Below are 10499 nucleotides of genomic sequence, written 5' to 3' on the forward strand. Positions count from 1 at the left end.
TATGGATGTATGCGGGACAATAAAAAGTGAATGATTTTTATCACGTTAACTTTTTTTTATGTTGTATATTTATCATCTACATATCTCATATTTTTTAAGTTTCAACCTATTTGTATTTGGAAAAGTTACTAATAATAAATTTGAGATAATAAACAAATGAGTTTTAGGTACATTTGATTAATCAAGAAAGGTTTTTTCTAAAATACCGTTTTAAGTCCATTAAAAATGCTAGAAACGTTCATATAGTTAAGAAGGGTACTTACTAGTGAGCTCAAGTGCTTGAGCACCTGCCTTATAAGCAGGAGGTCTTGGGTTCAAGACTTAGGAAGTACATAGGTAGTATTTCTACGAAGGCTTGGCTTGGGTATACCCAGGTTCAAGTCTAATAGGGCAGGGTTTACCCCTATTGATCGTTGTGCCTTCGGCCGGATTAGTAGGGGTTTTCCCCCATCGGATATTTGAATTAGGCATTTCTACTTCGAAGGAGCTCTCTAACGCGGACCCGGTTAAGACAACGTATATTAGACCTCCCACTGTCGAATCGCGAGACGAAGTTTTCAAGTGAAATTCACTTTTTGAAAAAAAAAACAAGTAATAAGGCCGTGTTTGGAAATTGGGATAGTTTTTTAAACCCACGATCGTTGGATTTTGAACATAATTGGTGCGTTTGATATCATTTATTTACAAATTTATAAATCATATCGAATATTTTAATTAGCAATCAAACTCATTATTCTATCGTTCTCATACCCATTGACATATTATAATTATGAAGTTGTGAGCTATTTTTATTGTGAATCAAATTCAAAATTGTTAGATGACAAATTTGGATGGATTTGTTATATAGTGGAGTCGCAAGCATGTGATTAAGAGGGGTCGCTTTTTATCCATTGTCCTATGCAAGTGCAAGAGATGGGGGAAAAAAAAGGATAGGATAGGGTTGAATGCAGTACTGTATTTATTAAGAGGGGCACAAAAATATTTATGATTTTTTTTTTTCAAAACTTGGAGGTCCAAAATTGTGGACCCAAAATATATCTCAAAATTCTATCCATTTTGCCATAATTGTTCTTCGCATATCTATTTTGTTGATTGCCCTTTTCAGCTGACTTCATGTTATTATTATTTACAAGATATTTTATTTATAAAAGAAACATGGAAAGGAAACATTGTTTACTAGACAAATGATGATACATTTTAATATTCATTTAAATAGCATACAAAGCATCCACTATATTATTCATTTATATATTGATTGGAATTCAATGAATAAAAATAAGAATGTGATATGTCTTAGTAATCGATGAAGATGTAGATCGATTTTTGTTAATCCATTCTATGATTTCTGTCTACATATGCTGGTCAAACTCTTTTAAGTCATGTCAACTTTTTATTGCTCTTTATTCAATTCAATCTGTACATTAGACTACCTGTATCATTTTGGTTATACAAGTCAAATTCCTATCGATTGGTAAACAACACACGACTTTAATGACTACTTTGGTTTAAAATGGCCGAGTCGACAGCTGTGGGCTCTGTCCTATTGCTACCATTAGGTTGGAAGTGGGATATTATCATTCAAGCCACCTTATGGGTCATTTGGAAAAATCTTAAATTATTTGTTTTCAAAACAAGCCCACTAAATCAGAGGTTCTATCTAATGATATTGTATTACTTACGTTTGATTGGATCTCTAACACGGAAGCAAAAAAAATAAGGATTTGTGATTCATCTTATTCAATTTTTTGTATTTTGTAACTCTGTATAATTAATACAAATACCGCTGTTAAAAAAAAAAAAAAACAATAAAGAATACACGAGTTTCAAAAATTAAATCTTGTTATTTTATGTATGGTTTAAGCGTTCGTAAATGTATTCAATTTAAGATTATTGTTACCTATAATTCTTTAATAAAAGGGTATTTGTGTGCAACGACAACGCTGGTGTGATGGTGGTAGTGAGTAGTGGTAGTGACGGCGACTCGTGGAGACAAGTCGTAAAGGTAATCGATGAACTTCAAGTTTTAGTTGACTTAAATGCATAAATTACGTCCGTTTGGATTACTAAATTACTAGCATATTGAAAGATGTCAAAAATTTCTCCATCGCTTTCGAATGACTAGAGGACGATAACATTTTCAGTAGATGATTTTTAGAAGCAAAATGAAAATATATAAAAATGTAGTTATTGGATGTTCAGAAAAATGTAACTGGAAATGTGGTATTTATATAGGTGGAAAAAAAACCAAAAAAAAAAAAGCTACCTTTTAACAAATTCAAAATTTTCAATTTTTTTTTTTAAATATTGCAATGGAGCTAAAAGTTAATAATAATAATAATAATAATAATAATAATAATACTCTTCAATGGTTTAAATATTTAGAAGTATTTTTCTTTTGAAAAGAAGAAAGCTCCAACTATTAGATGTATCTTTTTACCTTACGCCAGAAGTAGGAAACGAAACTCGGTTGTGCTAAATATTGCTGAAGGAGCCAGAGAGCAGTTACCTAAGGTCTCTTTGGTTTGGTCTGAAAGAGCCTAGTAAAAAGACTCCTGGTGTGACCCGGCAGTATCTTTAAAAGAAAGTACATGATTATTATTATTATTACAACAAACAACTATTTAGTACATGGGTTTTTGGAAATTTTCCAAGACTTTTAATATGGTTGATGATCCTCCTTTCTTTCTTCTCTTCCTTTATTTATATTACTTTTTCTTCCTTGGATAAGTCTTGAGTAATCTCTTGAACTTTGGATTGTCAGGATTGTGAGCTTTGGTGTCCAAATCTTTATGTGTAGTAGTATGCCTTCATGTGGGGTGTCATAGGTCCTTGATGTACACTTAGATTTTGTCTTGGAACTTGAAGACTTTATCTTCTAACTTACAGGTTTTTGGAGTCTTCAAATTGTACGTATTGAAAATAATAATAATGATAATAATAATTACCCCAAACGCTGACAATCGGGAAAAATAAAATGCCCCGAAATGGGAGAGGATAGAACACCAGATCAGATGCCAGACCGAATCCTTCTCATACCCGGTGCTTACATATGTTATTATCTTGTAAGGTTATACCGACATCATCTCATTGTTTCTTTGTTATATAGATGAAACTTTCCTTTAGCTATGTTTAGTTAGTAACTTGTATTTCATACTATTTTTTCCACGATTTAGAAGTGAATTTATTCATTCCGGGTAATCTTAGTTGTAAATTGAGAACAAGTTTCGTATTACGTTGTCATATTTTTCTTTATATTTACTTTAGTGGTTATCTGTTATTGATAACAAATTTCGTGGATTAAGAAAGGTGGATTGACTATATCAATGAAGTTTCAACACTAAAGTTGGTCACTATCAATATTGGCGATGAATATTCTAAATTTCTTTGCGTTAATACATTGATTCTTGACTAAAACAAAGTAAAGCCAAGTCATAAAGGAATTTATTCATTTTTAAACAATGATATTATTTCACTTGCACAAGCAAGATATATAATCATATATTTTTAATATTATCATGCGCTTTTTACTGCAATGGGTTTATCCCCATAAATTTTATAAATAAAAAATTATTACAATATGACTGGACTCCCATAACTTTCAATTGTTTTTCTTTTTTGTTTCTTTTTAATTCATCATAGAGGGAGAAAGCAGTGCAGCTAAAACAAAATATGCATTTGATCTAACGAGTTCAAGTAAACCAACGGGTCTCGTTAAAAGAACAGAATGGATTCGTCGTAACACGTACCAATGAACATTGGAATAATAATCAAACACCTAAAAGGCTAAAACATCTCTTAACAAGATAATATTAGAAGGAAAATCAGACTTGCATAAAGCAGCTAAAAGATATTAGCATCTACAGGACATGCCTCAAAACATGAAATCATTCAATGCTGATCATCGTCGTCATCATCATCATCATCACGTTTTAGTTATCAAAATGAGTTAGAAGCAATAGACGGGTTAGAAGAAAATGAGATTGAACAGTTAATTCACAATTCTTCGAGGGAAGGGGGATCCTGACGGAGCAACTAAACCAAGAATCTGCATCACCTTCAGTCGACGAGCACTGCTTTCCTGCAGAATTTAACAAAAGGGCACAGGCATTATATTTACTTGAGCTACTGCTACTCAAGTCTCTATGACTTTACACTATGAAATTGAGTCTCTTTGAAGATTAGTGTATAAGTTTCTTTACCACTTTGAAAAAGAAATGTAGTGGTAATACAAGAGATTAATACTTGCACAGTAGTTCAAGAAAGTTTTGGTATGTACGCAAAAAGTCAAAACTGGATGCTTATCACAAGAGGCAAGTCAAGATGGTTGAGACAACACAAGACGGTTTTGATCCTAGATAAAATGGGTAGGAATCAGTTGGGTTGCGTAAAGTAACTTTTCAGGACAAATGGGTTAAGTTGACCCCTAAACAAATCTTGTATTTTCATTTAAAACATTTTAAAAATTGTAAGCCTGTTACACTGTCCCATATAAAAATACTTGAGTTTTAAAAGAGATTATGAAAAGTCCTCATATTTTTAGAGAGGTATCCACAAACTAGTTTAAACGGGTTGCAGTAACCAAGTTTCTAAACCGAAATAGAAGAGAGAGAGAGTTATAGAAACCCGGTACCAAAAAAAAAAAAAGTGGTTGTAATTCTACAGGTGGCAAATGTACTCTTTGAAAGCCTCTGTCAAATCTGATTACAAACATAATATAGTTTCTATAATTATTTGAAATACTGAATCCATTTTCTAAAAGAGATAAAAGCATATTGAATCAAACAACTCAAGAGGTTCTATACATTATAGAAACTTTAAAGAACTTTCACCCAATTGACTAATTTTTTTATAAGCTAATTTCTTCTATCTTATCTGTTTGACCCATTAAAAATAAAACAAAACTCAAAAAAACCCTTCAATAACCAAAAAAATGAGTTGAAATTACCACCTCTAGTTTTGGATTAATTTTGTAGACTTGCATGCCTTTTTGAAAATGAAATATGAGAGAGAAGTCACTAACATTGTTTGCAGAAGATGGTTCATTGTACACCCCATTTGCCTTGGTATCTGGAGTTTGAGGTTCAGATTCAGCAGACTTAAATTTTTTGCTTGAAACCTTTGTTTGGAAACATAGCCAGCCAGTCGTACAAGAATGTAAGCAGAACAGTTAGTCAGTTACTAGATAATAGAGCAAAATTTATACATATTCCAATGTCAAACAACTTCATATTCAAAACATAAGATTCTAATATGCCAAGGGCAGGGATATATAAGCATAACAATTAGATCATAAAACAATGGAGCAAGTACCTGGGATTTATCCGATATATCCTTTTGTGATCCTGTGATGATAAGCATACGACATTATCAATACCAAGCTCAGATACACTCATACACTTGATCAGAAAAAAATAGCTGTCTGCCATAATAAAGGTCTTTAAATTCTAACATACTAATAAAATCATGCCATTCATAATAAATAACTAAGAAAGGAGATCTGCTGTTAAAGTCAACATGCATATGAGTCTACAGTTTTAGATGTTATAAACTACACTGTGATAATAACATTAATTTGAGTGAAGCTGAAGTATATTTTGACACCAAGAGTATACACCTTGGAGAGAGGGTTGAAGACAAATTGTTACTTAATACATTTGTACTCATAACATGTTGCTTAAACCACAGAATAGGATTACCCAACCTCATTTTGGAGTATGTTGCCAACACATAATTGACTGATAACGTAACTAACGATTATGACTTTATACTGCAGATTTTGTATGAGTTTGATATGCTCTATCATCATACACATTACAAGACTTTATGCGACTTATTGGGCAAACAATTCGATAAGGGCATATAAATGGATATATTTGGTTACCTCTCGGGTTAATATCATTTTGTATTCATTATGTTAGATGATTTTATACATCACACGAATAATTTTGCACGCTAGAGACACTGTTGTGTGTGATTTTGATATTCTACAGCATACTCTGTGTCATGTACAGATCACCTAACATTCATCATGAAGTATCATTTCAGGTGAAAATTTTGATAGTATAATGAATATGACCATTGTAGATTTCTTGTTAACGCCACCTAATCATAAAGTTAGTAATTGATGCAGCAACTTGACCATCCTTATACTAATATAATTACAAGCACATACAGGGTATGTTCAACTCGGGAAATTATAGCCAATCCAATACAGTGGTATTTCGAATAGAACTTCTAAAATAACTACTAAGATCATACGAAGTAATGTCCAGCATCAATCACAACCATCAAATATGAAAGTTGCCTGAATTTTTCATCTGTTAAAAATTCACATTAAAAGGTCTCTTCCATTTCACTATAATATTCTTTTGACGTGTTCATTTAACTTGTATATACAATTGTTTTTCATTATAGGCAGAGCAATTTCAAAAACATAAGTTATCCTCTTACATACTATCATACAACATGTTCTTTGTTCTCATTCACCCATATTTTTATGTTGTGGGCCTCATATTTGTTCCTAGTTATAGAATGTAAATTGAACATGTTATCATATTTCCATTCTTCTAACATCATATAAAATAAGACCATTAAGAAGAAAATATCAGATGGTGGAAACGTATGGTACCTTCACATGGTCATGTTTGCATGACCAATATCTTTTGTTTCAGCTTTACAACAGCTACTATATAAAATGTATGAACTATATCACTCTAACCAAAGTTCCATTCTAGAAATAAGATGCAAATTTTGCTAATTGACTTTTATGTCATTTAACATGTCCTCCAATACAAACAAAGAAATGTACTGGTTCATATGTACTCATCATATGAGTTAAAATTCCCTGATATCAGATCCGTTATTGCCAACTTTAACATGCCCTCCATCAAGTGTAACCGCCTCCATCGCTTACACGCGAAAGAATTTAGGTCTTAAGAGATGTGAAATGTAAGGCCAAATAAACATTCATCTAAGCGTTTTGTTCTACAGTAGTCTAACATTTTAGGTTCTAACTCAGAATCAGTATGAGCATTACTTTTTCATGATGAATTAATGACAGAAGCCATCACATAATTCTAATTTCTGAATATGAGATTTTTGTAGCATAACGGTTAAACTAAAAGAAATTGATGAATTTTTCAGATGAAAAATCAAGAAAGATCTAACCTTTGGAATTAGACTGTCGCTTCTTTGATCTGCTGGATTTTAAGCTTGGAAGATCCTATAGCAGATTCAAAAATTAAACAAATATCCATTTACACAGATTGTCCAAAATACCAGCTACCAGAACTATAGAATACCTGCTCCAGAGTTTCCTTGAAAATGCTCTCGTAATTGAAATTCTTTTTCATTAGGATCTGTAAGTTCCACGAAATTTAATGCCACAACGAACAGTTGAGCTAGAAGCGAAAAGTAAAAGTCCAGAAGATGTTAACTTACATCCTTAAACTCGGCACGGGAACCATGAATGTCTACATAGTTGCTATAGATACAAAGAAACGAGTGACACTAATTTTTATTTTTTAATGCAAAAATAAACGGAAAAAAGAAGAAGAAAAGCATAATGCAGAAAACAAATTGGACTCACTACGTATAACTTCCATATAATCGAACAAGAACATCACTCTTTGATCCTTTACTGCTAGGTTTATAGGCCAAACTTATCGAATTATCATCAACAACCTGCAGCAAAATAAAAGAAGTAAATTTTCAACTTCAACCTAGTTCCATAAACTGTTTACATAAAAGTTGATAAACAATGCTAATATTTTTAAACCCCGTTTCAGAAATGTAGTAGGAAAGTGATATGTTTGACAATTTAAGTCAAAGTGTTGCTCCTTATAACAAACCTGTGCAGGCCACCATGAACCTTGATCAAGCTTGACCCATAGCATCTCCCCAAAAATAACTTCCATGTTTGGTTGACCATTTTCAGTTTCCTTCCCAGCTTTGTTCTTGACCGTACTGCCATTGGTTTTGCCTGTTACATCTCCCATTTATCTTCAGCCTTTAATCAAAATTTTCAAATTCAACAAATAAAGCATGTCAGAATAAAACTTAATAGATTTTCATAGATCGACTTGTAGTAAATTCAAAAACATAGCATTATACATGATAATCAAGCCATATTTACCGTTACTTACATAATGAAATGAATAAATACTTCCACTATGATATAAAGAAGAAGATACATTAGGCGTACAAAGGAATATGTATTACACAATTTCTATAGCTTAGCCTATCTTTGTTGACATAAAATTAATGTTTCAATTTAGTCTATCTTTCAGTAAGCTAAGCTGAAAGTTCTGTTCTGGTTATATCACTAAAATACTAAGGGTGCGTTTATTTACAAAAACTTTTGCTAATTTTCCGTTTTCATATTTCAAGAAAATAAGAATCGTTTTATCCCCTAGAAAACCCTTGAAAATTTTGAAACGCGTTTAGTTTCAAGTCTGGAAAACATAAGGAGTTTTCCATTTCGAAAGTGGAAAAGTTTTAAAAACCTATAAAAATTAGTTTTCCAACATGTAGTTATAAGTTGGAAAACAATGAAAATTATTTTCGCAAAATCACATTGGAACACGTTTTTCATTTTCCGAATTTCCCTTTAAAAGTTTTCTAGAAAACACTTCTACTCGTCTACAACCGAATGCATCCTTGCCTTCTTTGAGAACAAAAATCATTAATAATTAGTCGAAACCGAGTGACCTAAATGGAACAAGTATGAAACTTGGCTCTTATTTAGCGACTTCCTTTACTTAAAGTTACGGTGCTACTATAGGTGAAACACGAGAAAGTAAATCATTGAATAAAAACCAGATTTCGTAACCCTTCCATTTAGGCCACTCAAAGGGTACTCGCTTTCGTTTATTTATGGACCCGCAGAGCTAACTAGCTATAAATACATAATAAGCTCCTTTTAAGTATTTGATGATATCCGAATAGTGTGATCTTATGAATGTAGCTTTTCGGCTTATTTACGCCCATTGTTATAAGCTCTTCACCATGGGAATCTTAAACTTGTTTGGCTTAGTTACTTATCATCTTGATTTATCTCCCACTTTTATAAAAATGATGTTTTTCTTGTGCCATTTTGATAACAAATAATAATCTCATAAGCTATTTTCATAAAAAAGAAGCTTAAATTTTTTAACAAGATTGAAACTTGAGTGATTTTTGCAGCCAAACACAGACACAATGACGGAATCGCAAATTGGGTTTTACAGAAATCAAGCATTTTCCATTTAAATATTCCTAAAGAAAAGTAAAGTACAATGTTATGTGCCCTAAATTATGCAATAAAAAGGAAAAAGAAAAGATTAAAAACGTACTTACAGAGATGAAGATGATGATAATGACGGAAGTGAATTGAAGAAAGCAATAGTCTTTCGTACTTGAGAGAGAGAGAGAGAGCGAGAGACGTTGGAGAAAGTGGACACTCTAAAACATTTGGTGTGTCAGAGTTGTCACTATTGTTTATTGATCATTCCCACTTTCTGTATTTGGGAGCCAACCCAAAATCCTTTGAAAACTAGCTAAAGAAATCAAGTTTGGGTTAAAAATTAAATTAAAATTGGGGCATTACAGACTTGGAATGGCCAACTAACTATTAGTCTATTAGAACCGACATGGCAGCGATCCACTTGACTAGAAACCAACTCGTTTGATATACCAACCGAAACTCAACCCATTTAACCCACTTGACAAAAGTCAACCCATTTGATTAGTCGATAAATTGACCTATCAATTCACTGAACCAAAAACAACTTATTTGAAACATCTGACCCAAAACCTACCATTTGACCCGCCAACTCACTTCATCGAAACACAACCCATTATAATTGATTGCGCCAGGGGTTGGGTTAAAACTTAAGACCTGAATATTTTAATGGGTTGGTTAGAGGCAGAGGTGTAGTCGGCAAAAAAATATCGGCAAAAAGCATCGGCTCATTGGCAACCCTGTAACACATGCATCGGCTACTTTTGGCAAATATAATCGACAAGTTTTGACAAAATATATCGGCTAGTTTTGGCCGATGCTATTGAACGTTGGGGTATAAATTAATCATTTATATATAAATAATTATGCTAGTTGTGGCCGCATGTCAATTGAAGAAGAAGAATGAGCAAATGGGTGGTAGGGGTAGGTTGAAGAAATAGTCAAATGAGCCGATCGGTTACTTTTCCAACTACACTCTTAGTTTTGGCAAGTTTTGTTTAGTTTTTGACATTGCCACATGTCATCTTATAATTGGCTAAAAACTTGTCAATTTGCCAAAAATAGCCGATTACACCTCTGCCCCTTATGATTACAAAATTTCAAACCAGCTAACCCGATATCAGTCGATTTGATTAACAACCCTAATATTTTTATACCTACATCTAAATTTATACTACATTATAAAGTATACGGCTTCTTATTTTTCTTATAAAAAAACTTGATATTACCCTATTCTTTATTTACTAATTTAAATTTAAATATTCCACTTAATATACCT

At 32.4% G+C, this 10499-nt stretch overlaps 1 protein-coding gene across 3 annotated transcripts; it reads right to left on the reverse strand.

Moving 5' to 3' along the window:
• Positions 1–3686: 3686 nt before the first annotated feature.
• Positions 3687–9537, reverse strand: LOC122589607. 3 transcript variants are annotated; one of them, XM_043761917.1, is made up of 9 exons: positions 9337–9537; positions 7851–8008; positions 7589–7683; positions 7441–7483; positions 7302–7358; positions 7168–7222; positions 5311–5419; positions 5021–5116; positions 3687–4078 (listed from the first exon to the last, which is right to left on the reverse strand). In XM_043761917.1, the coding sequence occupies exons 2-9, from the start codon at positions 7995–7997 to the stop codon at positions 4057–4059; spliced, it is 624 nt and encodes a 207-aa protein (XP_043617852.1). In that variant the 5' UTR covers positions 7998–8008; positions 9337–9537; the 3' UTR covers positions 3687–4056. The 3 variants fall into 3 exon arrangements, with proteins under 3 accessions (XP_043617852.1, XP_043617853.1, XP_043617854.1); XM_043761918.1 differs by having other exon boundaries at positions 9333–9537; XM_043761919.1 differs by having other exon boundaries at positions 5311–5342; positions 9337–9528.
• Between the last annotated feature and the right edge of the window lie 962 nt (positions 9538–10499).

Source organism: Erigeron canadensis, chromosome 2 (assembly GCF_010389155.1).
Source record: "Erigeron canadensis isolate Cc75 chromosome 2, C_canadensis_v1, whole genome shotgun sequence".
Lineage (NCBI taxonomy): Eukaryota > Viridiplantae > Streptophyta > Magnoliopsida > Asterales > Asteraceae > Erigeron > Erigeron canadensis.